At 46.5% G+C, this 11,407-nt stretch overlaps 1 protein-coding gene across 1 annotated transcript; it reads left to right on the forward strand.

The window, feature by feature from the left end:
* Window positions 1–325: 325 nt before the first annotated feature.
* LOC131417918 (histone H2A.N) lies at window positions 326–4,275 on the forward strand. The gene is given in 4 exon segments (XM_058562022.1): window positions 326–345; window positions 1,759–1,918; window positions 4,095–4,141; window positions 4,143–4,275. Coding segments are annotated over 4 exon segments (360 nt in total).
* The last annotated feature ends 7,132 nt before the right edge of the window (window positions 4,276–11,407 follow it).

Genomic DNA, 11,407 nt, shown 5'->3' on the forward strand with positions numbered 1-11,407 from the left:
TCAAAATTTGTTGACTATTTTTGAATGAGTGAATGCCATCTGGGCCAGGCCTTCTATGCTACAGTCCCACTGCAACACCACATCCGTTCTTCTTCCCCTCCTCCAAATGCTCTCCAGCATCCTCTTAACATTCATTGCAGTGCTGGTATAGTTCCCTCCTGGCCTGACCCTTCCCATTGCCCCAGTTGAGTGAAGAATACCATCCCATGAAGCCTTGATGATACCTGCCAGTTTGTATTTACCTCTTTGCATTAAAACTTCCAATCCACTTCATCATATATGCTCTATGCATATATTATGTTTTTAAATAGAGAAATAATAAGAGATGAAGCTGGTGAAATGCCAGTAGGAGTTGGGGTGGTGGGTGGGGCATGGCTTTGACCACCAGGGAACCACTTTTTTCTTTTTCCTTTCACAGAATTGTTCAGCTGAGCTTCTGTTGTTGTTATCAAATGATTAATTCAGAAGAATTGAGCCTACACTATGGATGAGTTACATTCCATGTTCTCCATCAATGAATAAGTACATGTAGCAACTGTGCCGAGCACACACGTGTAATTACAAGGATTGTGGGGCTCTGGTGTTCAGGTTTGCAAGGTGGTAGAATGTGGGGTTAGAAACAAAGGCCCAAGGGCTGGTTCTGCCACTTATGCACTGAATGTGACAAGTCACTTCAGCCCTCTGAGACTCAGTTTCCTTGACTGTAAAGTGAGAGTACTAGCATCTTACCTCATAATGGTGCTATAATAATTAAAAGAGATAAAGTATGTCAAACACTTAGCATGGGGTCTGGGACAATTAGGCTCAATAAATGTAAGCTGACAGTGCTATTGTTATCCACCAATCCCCCCACTGGGGCTTTGATGCAGCTCCTAACTAGGTGGGAGAGGAGTGGGTGTCTGTTCTGGTCGGGTTCTTCTCATCTTTTGACACCCGGTTCTCTGGTGTCTTCTTCTCTGTTGGTTCATGCCAGGCTGGTCACTTAGAGCTGAGCTGATACACTAATGCCAAGGAGTTCACAGCCTCTCGAGCTACAGTTTCTCAACGTTTAATCTTGAAGGTGGGGTGACTTTTTGGCTTTCCTATTCATGCTTTGTCACCTGAGTTCCTAATTGCTATTGTATAACCAGGTACGTATTTGCCTTTCAGGAGATACATTTCTCACTCAATGCAAATACAAATACATGGGGCATAAGCATGACACCTGTGAGGAGCGGCTCCCCCACCCCAGCCCCACATCTCGTGGAGTTGCATTAGGAAAGTTTTATAGATCAATGAATCCCCAATCCGGCTGGTCATTAGATTCACCTGGGATGCTTTAGAAACCTACAGCTTCCCACACTCCACTCCCAGTCCTTTTGAATTGAAATCTTTGTGGCTAAGAACCACTGTAATGAGAACACCCGGAGTTACACACACAAAGAAGAACTTCTGAGATGAGTCTTGCCTGGGAAATTGACGGCCGTTACATCAAAGTGGTTGTTCTCTCTTTCACATGGGATAGAGCAGAAGAAAGCTTAAGATTTTGGGTTTCCTGCCTCGTGCTCCTTTCAGGAATGCAACACAAGCCTACTTTAGACTCTACATCTGATATCTTTTCAGGATTCTGAGAGCCTGCATCTCTGGCAGGTAGTCACTTGTCGCTGATTTTATTAGGAAAGAGTGCCTTTCATCTCTCCCTATAAAACCTCTTTGGAGCGTGCGCTTGCTTAAGGCAAGTGCTCTGAGTTACAAGTGGAAGGATTAAGCCTTCCACAGGTACTTCATTTGCTTACGTGGCCTAAGATTCCCTAAGAAGACTACAAATTATATTCTAGCCAAAAAGAAGTATGAGTGGACCAGCTCAGCCGTTGGGAAGAAGAGGAGGAGGAAGAAGAAGGAGGCCTATTTTAGTTACATGGGGAAAATCCTAGAGCAAGTGAGTTGAGACTCTATGGAAGCTTAGGATGGCCAAGACAGGTATCATGTTAGTGGCCCTGGGTGTGATCTTGACTTCAACTTATTCTGATACAGGAGTCCTTCTTCACACATTAAGTTGTGTGCAAACAGCTTCTATAAACTGGATCTGCTGATGGCTGCTATCTTCTCCAGCTTGGCTTTCTTTCTGTTGGCAGCAACTCTGAACACCTGAGCTCTTAGTGTCTCTCTTGTGTCTGTTGACAGGCAATCTGTAAACCGATTCTCCAGTGCCCTCCCCTTTTCTTGGGGAGAGGGGATTCATCACCTAGTCTGTTCCATCACTTTGAAGAGCTGCGTATATCAGGTTTTCATTAAATAGTGCTCTGTACTTAGAATGTTCCTTAAGTGGGTAGGCACTCGTATTCCTTCTTCCTGCCCACCCAACCTCACCCCATAGCATACAAGATGTAGAAAACAAAAGCAGCCAAGTCTTCCCCTTCAAAAGAAGCTGTGGGGAAGAGAGTAAAGAGATTCTATGAAAGATGTGCTAAGGCTCAATTTTGGATTTTACTTCTTCATGGCAATGAAGCAAGGCTGAGTGTTCATGTGTGTAGTTGTACCAAAGCCCCCTGCATTCCAATAGCATCATTTGGAATCTGTTGCTTATCCTGGGAGGAGAAAAATGGGAATAAGGAAAGATAGGAGAAGAAGAGAAGGTGTATGAAATAGAGCAGGGTTTCTCAACCACAGCGGTATTGACGTTTTGAGCTGGATAATTCTTTGCTGTGGCGGCTGTCGTGAGCATTGTAGAATGTTGAGCAGCATCCCTGGCCTCTACCCACTGGATGCCAGTAGCACCCTCCCTCCCCGTTGTGACAACCAAAAATGTCCACAGACATTGCCTAATATCCCCTGGAGGGCACAATCGCTCCCCGTTGAGGGCCACTGCTGGAGATCCTGCGTTTGGCTGGAAGGGCCCCTCTGTGGGAGTACTTGGACTAAGCAGTCCTCTAATCATTAGTCTGTCCTTGGCCTGTCCTTGACCTCATGGGTCTGGCAGGCCACTCTGCTTCTTCAAGCCTCCAAAGGGTTGGGTCTGTGCCTGGGGTCAGCCTCTCAGGGCGCTGTGAGGATAAAACAAGATGTTGGTTGGATAAATGTATTAAGTGTCTAAGTGCGAGCCAGGTCTGCTACGGCAGCTCAGACGAAAACAATGGGGGCTCTATCATTAGGGGGCTCGCGATCCTGTGGGGGAGGGGCATTGAGGAAATACTTGTAAGTTATTAGAATCTGGAGAAGCGTTTCAAATCCCGCTTCAAGGATTTCCTTTTGCAAAAAAGAAACTGAGGCCCAAGGTGAGGACATCACTTGCTATGTGACGACTCATTTCCAGACAGAGGTAGGATTAGAGCCCTGGGTGGGTGATTCTCGGGGGAGTGTTCTTTTGACTACTAGCTGCCTCTCAAACTTTAGACAAGAACACTAATGACATGAGGCAGTGTGAGGGGCTCTGGGAACACAGAGGGCTCTGGTCCTCAGTGGCAGGTTGTGTGGAAGGCAGATACGCCGGAGGTGGCACCTGGGGAGGATCCTTAAAGGATGGATAGGATTTGAAAGGTGGAATTGGGTGTGGGCATGTAGGTAGAGGTGACAGATAAACAGTGGCATGGAGACCAGAAAACATAGAGACACATCTGAGGAAGAGCAAGTTCCCCAGCTTGGCTGGAGATCATGTTGGCACAAGGAAGTAAGGCTGGAAATTGAGAAGCGTTAAAGTAAAATGCTTACTAGTATGAAATATAGAGTGTGAAAGTATACTCTAAACTAAAATTATGTTTTCCATCTTCAGAACATGTTGGATGTTAACTCTGATTCTATTAGGAAAAACTGAGGCACAAAAGTTGAAGTGACCAGAGTTAGTCTGTATTATCCAGACATGGGTTATCTTTCTTACCAGCTACAAATTCCCCGCCCACCTCCCTCACTTTCCCAGAGACAGCTGATAGGTACAGTGGCCTAGTTTCATTCATCATATCCCTACCGTTGTCCCTTTGGGTGGTTCGTGTGGTTCCACGCATGCACGAATCCTCAGAAGCTATGGATGCATGGGTGCATGGGCGCTGGGTTAGACCCTAAATTGCTCACTATAGGAAGCTTTGACATCTCTGTCTCATCCTTGTGCCATTTCTCCCCAGACCTACCCAGACTTCAGTGGGTGCTCCTGGGTCTTGGATGCACTGGGCTCTGGAGGCTTGGCGGCTGGAATGGGTCAGCCTGGAGGCGGTTAGGCTGTCCTTCTGCAACCACAGGAGAGCCGTCACCAGCAGAGAGATCCTTGAAGCAGTCAAGTGGAGATCCTCTTGGAAGAGCTTTTGAATAAATGTAGTGGTTCTGAATGGCCCTGTTCTTGAAATGACTGCACTTGTCAAAAAAAAAAAAAAAAAAAAATCGGGTATGTCAGAGGGCTGAGCTGGAAGACAAGGTATTTGAGAAACACATGCTGCACCAGGAGTCTTGGTGCCCGCACCTGCTCTCCGGGTCCAGTGCATTTAGCCTCTGACTTAATTCGTGAAAAAAAAAAATAAGGAAAGTCATTTTCTCTTGGTGTGTGTGTGTGTTATGCCGGTGGTTTGTGGCTTTTAAATTTTTCTTAGGCAAGCTTCTCCCCTGTTTTGGTCTTTTTGGAGGACACAATTCAACCCGTTACACCGTGTACGCACCATCCCCTGCCTCCAGCCCCAGGTGGAGGCTGCTGCCCTGGAATGAACTGATGATTTTTTTTTTTTTAAATTTAAGCACCTCTACCTTGATTTATAGGAACTAAAAAATAAAGAGAAAAGGGATCTGTTTGCTCTTTGAGTATAGGACTCATGGTATTGTTTATCTACGTAGCACTTAGCATAATAGCAGGTATAAGTGATGTATAAGCTGGTCCCAACTGTGGAAAAAACAAAAAAATTATAATGGTGTTATAAAAATACAATACTTTGGGAGCAGAAAGAATAAATGGGCTGATATATTTTAGATGTGGTGGTCTGGGAAAGCCTGGGTAGGTGACGTGAAAGAAGAGAAGGTGCTAAGCGTAGGGAAGGATTCTGGGCTGAGGGAACAGCCTGAGCAAAGGTCCTGAGGCAGTCAGGAAAGCTTTTAGCTTGTTAGAGAAACTAAATGAAAGCCAGGGTTCTAGCAAGCAAGGGAGAGTACAGTAGGAGATGAGGTTGGAGAAGAAGGCTGGGGCCACGTCAGGCAGGGTTTGGTTTTTATTCCAGGGCAATGTGAAGCCACTGAAAGATTGTAACTAGGGAATTGACATCTTGTTTCGTTTTTTTGTTTTGTTTTTGTTTTTAGTTGAGGTGTATCCTCCAGTAAAGTGTACAAATTGTAAGCACACCTCAAAGTTTTACATATATACATGCCCAGATTAAGATGCAGAACGTGTCCATCACTGTTGCTGCTGTCAAGAATAGATTGAAGGGAGTGGGGAAATGGGAAGATACATTGGAAATGTTTTGCCTAAGTTTAGCAGAGAGATGATAGGGGCCCGCATGAGTCTGGATAGCAGTCACAATGGAAAGAAGTGAAGAGATTTGACATGAATTTGAGGTAGAATGAATAGAATTTGAATGAATAGAATGGGCATGTGGAGTGAAGGAAAAAGTGATGATTCCAAGGTTGTGGGCTTGAGCAGTGTGGTGGATGATGGTGTCGGTTACAGAGATAGAGAAGACTAAAGGAAGGAGGACAGGTGTTTTGGGAGAGAATTCCATTCTGGACATGTTAAGTTTTGAGATGTCAAATAGGTAGGACTGGACCAAAGATACAGATTTGGGCGTTTATCAGCATAAAAAGGTGATATATAAATCAGCAGGAATGGGTGCGATTACTTAGAAAGATGGGGTAAAGAGGAAAAGAGAAGACAATCCAGAACCAAGACCAAAGAAACTCTAATATTTAGAATCAGATACTGGAGAACTGACAAAGGAAACCAAGGAGGAGAAATCTGAGAAATCAGGAGGGGATGGTGTCACGGAAGCCAAGAGGGGAGAAAGTGGTCCGGTCTGCTGTGCACAATCCTGGGAGAGTGTTAAAAGGAGATATTTATGTATTGCATTTGGTGACATGGAGATCGTAGTGACCTTGAGAAGTCAACTCACTGGAGCAGGGTGGGTATGGGGCAGATTTGAACAGGTTGAAGAGTGAATGGGAGGTAGTCAGTGGAGACAGCTTTTTTGATGATGTTGAGACAAAAGGAGAAATTTAGCACTGAAAGAACAGAGACATGGGCTGGTAGCCAGACAGTCACTTGGTATAAAGAGAGAGAGATTTAAGATGAGATACTAGAGCTTAATTGTTTGCTGATGGGAATTCTCCAGGATAGAAGGAGATATTAATCCAGACGAAAGTAGAGAAAGTTGAAGGATCCAGGATTTTGAGAAGGTGAGGGGGGATGGGTTGCAGAGTAGAAGTGAAAGAGGAGAATATGTGTACAAACCTTGGTAAGTTTCGAGATTTGGTGATGAAAAGAAGAGGCAGTTAGTACTATTTTTCTTTTTTTTAATGAGACAAGTGAAAGTGGAGGAGGGGCATGGGAGGTTTGAAAATAATATATGAAGTTGTTTTCTAAGGGACTAAGAGAGTGAGACTCGAACTCATGTGGACAGACTGCTCACCAGGAATGAGTGTCTGTTTAAGGTCTGGGATCGTAAATCGAAAGCAAAGCCAGTCTTGCTGTGTGACCTGCTCCAGCCACACGTATCTGCTCAAGTGCAGTGTGGAGAATGCAGAGTTTGGGTTCTGCTGACTGAGCCAGGAAGGAGAGAGGGCAAGGGAGCAGCTCCATGATGGACCATGTAATCCAGGCCAGCCAGGAGGGGTGGGGGACAAGAGGGGTGAGCACGTCATGGGGTTCAGTCAGGCCTGTCAAGTGAGTCTCAAAGAAGGACTTTCCCTCTCCAGCACCCTTTAGCATTAACTAACCCATGAGGCACTTGCCTAAGAAGCAGCGGTGACACCCAGTGACCACTCCTTGAAGTGCACCACTGGTTTGTCAGCAGATCCTGAAGCAACCTTGTGTGAAATAAGCAGGGGGAGTTCTGCTCCACTTGGGAGGCACTCACGCCCTCCCACATTCTCTCCATAGTTTTCTCTGTGGGATTCTGTACCACTGGCCCTGCACTCTCTAAGGGGAGGGAGAGGCTGCTGCTCAAAGTGCGTAACTAGAAGTGGATAGCTGAGGCACTGAAGGCAGTCTGGGAGCTGTTGCCCAGATCTGGGCTTCTCTGCTACGTTCCTGCTGTCCTGGGCATTCAGGACAAGCATCCTAGGATGACTTTGGGCATTCCCAAAGCCCTGCTAGGGTTTAGACAAATGCCAGACACAGGCCTCTTCCAGCCCACCGTTGTCCTGGGGAATTGTCATCCTGGCTGACTCAAGAGCCAAGTGAGGACTCCCCTCTCTCCACCTCCTCCCGAAACTTGACTGTCCTCAGGATCTGAGAGGGTCCTAATGTCTCTGGCTCCACCTAGGCTCCTCCTGTCCCAAGCACTGGGATCTGGCTTAGTGTAGAGGGAAACCCAGGTTGCTCCCCAAATTCTGTCACCCATCATAGGTACTGGGCTGGACTTCTGGCCCCAGGAGTTGGGTGTCCATTAGTTAGGGGCTATTCCACTTGCAGGAAATACCAAGAGGACTGAGATAGGACACCTAACCCCCTTTGCATGACCTAAAGTACTTTTATTGTTCTAATTACCTTTTACCAGGACCTGCTGTTTATCTTTCACTTTAAGAGGTTAGCAAGTCAAGTTTTAAGTCCAAGCACCAGAGGGTGAAGGTGTGTCACTGAGGCATGAGCCCTGGCGTGGGGCAGGTGAGGAAGATGGTTTCTAAGGTGGTCAAGAAATGGAGGAAGACTGTCTGACTCACCTCTAACCCTCTTCCCCACCTCTTCTCTCACAATCCCCAGTTTGAACTTGACTTTGAACTTAGGGGCAGCCTGGTGTAGTGGAAAGAGTCTGCACTGAACTCGTGGTCAGGTAATCACTTGACCACATCTGTAAAATGGTGATAGTAATGCCCACTGCACAGGGCTGTAGTGAAAGTTAAATTAAAATGTACATAGGAGTGTTTCTTACATCAACATGGTTTGGTTTAAGGCATTATTATTAGATGTTTACACCAAGGGAGATTTCATAAATTTTAAGGAGAAAGAAAAAGCTTAATGGCAATGCAATTCCATTAGAGGTGGTGACCTTCCAGTCACTGGAGGGATCCACCAGAGGCAAGGTGACAACTGATATCCCTGCCAAGACTAAGAGAGCGCAGAGGGAGGAGGGTGTAAGGAGAAACACACAGGCAGGGCTTGGAGTCAGACAGACTTAGCTTCGAATCCCAGCTCTGCCAGTTACTAGCTATGGCACCTTGGACAAGTCACAGGACCTCCCAGATTCTCAGGGTCCCCCTGTGTGAAGTGGAGATAACTCCTACTTCCCTGAGCTGTTGAGACAATTAGATGAAGTGCCATCTGTAAAGCCTTGGAACAGAGTAGGCACTCAATGAATGGTATGTTGAAAACTCATTAATTTGGGTAATTCCAAACCAAGTATTTGGGGCATATATTATGGGCTAGGCTCCTTGCTAGGTGCTGGGTGACAATGCACAGCTTTCAGTCAGACGATTCTAGTTCAAATCCCAGTTTTACCAGTTACTAGCTGTAGAAACATATTTAACTTCTCTGAGCCCCAGTTTCCTCATATGTAAAGTGAGGGAGAATGATTCCTATTGTAAGAGATTATTGTAATGGTTATATGGAATCTGTGTAACGCATTTAGCACAGTACTGGCACATAAAAAGTCTAAAAAATGGCAGCAATTGTGATGAACACAGTCATACTGCAACAGTAAAAGGAAGAGATGCTGATGGGTCAAATTTAAAGCTGGAGACCCAAGTGACTTTTCTTTGTTGATAGCATTAAATCCATTCTTGAACCAACCTTGTCTGTATTAAATATGGGATATTATTTCTTCTTATACATACCTACTCTTTACTCCCTAAACACTTAAAGCAAGAGAGAGTTCCATTGACTCTAAAGAGAGGTGGCAAAATACTAGAATGGGCAAGAGAGGATGGCTGTGAAATCTGCCTTTAGAGCTCTTTCAGAAAAGTCTTTTGAGGATTTGAAGTATTTTTGCCAAGTGTATAGTTTCCCCTGCCAGCCCATTGCCCAGGTGCGCCCGCCCTGATGTCCCCTGGGGAAACCCCTATTTATGGTCTCTATCTCCCTGGTCCAGTTGCCTTGACTTAGAGGAAATGCAAACTTGGCCTTTGTTTCCAGTGGGCATCCTGGCCCAGCCCTGCCCTGCTAGCTGCAGCCCTTCCCCAGCCTGCTCCTTTCTCCCCACTTCCTGGTTCTGCACCTTGGCTCCGGCCAGCTCCAGCAGTTCTAACGTTTGCCGGCTTTCGCTCCTGCAAGGACTGGCCTTCACCATGGTCTCTGCCCACACTCACATCTCAGAGAAGGCCTGACCTGTGTGTACACAAACCCCTCCCTGGCTGGCCTCTCCTTGGAAAGTTGATCACTAGCCCATAAAAGGGCCCGAACACTTAAAACAAGCACAGACTCACAGTCAAATCAGGGATTTAAAATTGTGACTTTTTAATTCAGGTCAACCTTCCTTCTCTTTCCAGTGCTGGTGCCTTCCCTTTCTGAGTGTTTCTCACGGGCTTAGCCCTCCTCCTTAAGCCTCCTGGTGGCTGCCACACCCCAGTGGGCTTTCCGCGCTGGGAATGGTCTAGAGTTCCTATCCCCACTGTAGAATGACGGTGACAATAGCTAAGCTTTATTTTCCCTCCTCCCACAAGTGTTTCTTGAGCACCTACTAAGTGTCAGGCACTGCTCTAGATAGTGGGGGTCAGCAGAGAACAAGACAGTAAAGTCCCTGCCCTTGTGGAGCTTATATTCTGAAGGGGGAGAGGCAATAAACAAATATTTAGTGCACTCTCAGGTAGTGATAAGTGCCATTAAAAACCACATCAGGCCCAGGGGACCCCAGAGGATAAGAGGTGCCCTTTAGATAGGGTGATCAGGGAACACTGCTCTATGGAGGTGACTCGGAGCAGACGCCTGAGCAAAGGGAGGGAGTGAGGCAAGGAATAATGGTGATAAGGATTCTAGGCACACAGGAAAGTGCACAAATCTTTATCAGGGAATTTTTAAGAAGTGGATCCACCTATTTAACCAGCACATAGATCAGGAAACGGAAATGGAGCGTGGATCCTGCCCTCTGAAGGGCAACCTGTGCCCTGACTTCAGGGCAAAGCCCAGCCCTGATGTAGGGTGAGCTGGGCATGTTTGAGGAACGTCAAGGAGGCCCCATGTCGTACTATGATGAGCACTTTTTAAAAAACTGTGATAAAATATACATAACAAGAATTTTACCAATTTTAACCATTTTTAAGTATACAGTTCACCTGCATTAAGTACATTCACATTGTTGTGCAACCATCACCACTATTCCTCTCCAGCACTTCTTTCATCTCCCCAAAATGAAACTCCGTACCCATTAAACAGTAACGCCCTATTCTTCCCTCCCCCCACCCTCTAGCAACCAGTGTTCTACTTTCTATGTGATGAGCGCTTTAAACACATTATCTCATTTGATACTCAAGGCAACTGTAGGCCATAGGTTTTACTGCCATCCCCATTCTACAGATCAAACTGAGGGAACTAAGATCACATAGCTGCTATGTGGAGGAGGCAGACCTCAAATCCCTGGCTCAGCTCCTACTCCTGACTGCCTGCCTGGTAGGGGTGAAGGATGCCATTCTGCTGTCCCTCTAATGGCCCGGAGCTGGGTCGGGAGGGTTTAGCAAGGGGTACAGGCAGTGTGAGAAGCTTTTCTTGCTGGGGCAGGAGGGGTTTGTTGCACCTGACTGGTCCTGCCTGTCTGGAAGGAAGGGGCTGCTGCCCAAAGACATAGGTTAGGAGTGGAGGGGAAGGTAGGTGATCAACATCTGTCTCCTTTCCCACCTCGGTCTTCTGAGCTGTCTTTCCTGGGTGCTCAGCTGCCCTGAGTGGAAGAGTGTGAGCATCTTCAGTGCTTGGTATGCAGCCCACCAAGCAGCACTGCCCCCACCTATTTATTACTAGGACATAACATAGCAATGGGTACTGCAAAAAGAATCACCCAGGAGCCTCACACAATTCAGATACAGCTGGGCAGTAGGCATCACAAGGGAAAAACAAAACAAAATGAAAGGATATCAAGACAGGACAGCCAGAAGAGTAGAGAACCTGGCTCACACCAGGACCAGAGTAAGTGCATTTTTGAGGACGGGGTGCATATGAATTTTGGATAGAGTGGCTCTATCCGTGGTAGTTGTAGCCAGGGCAATGACAGCCTGCCCTGTTCTGATACCCAGGTCGCTGGAAGAGCTAGCAGTTTCCTGGTTTGGGCGATCTGGGCTTTGGTGCCAGGCAGTCTTGAGTCCACTTCCTGCCCTGCCACTTACA

This window comes from Diceros bicornis, chromosome 18, assembly GCF_020826845.1.
Source record: "Diceros bicornis minor isolate mBicDic1 chromosome 18, mDicBic1.mat.cur, whole genome shotgun sequence".
Classification (NCBI taxonomy): Eukaryota; Metazoa; Chordata; class Mammalia; order Perissodactyla; family Rhinocerotidae; genus Diceros; species Diceros bicornis.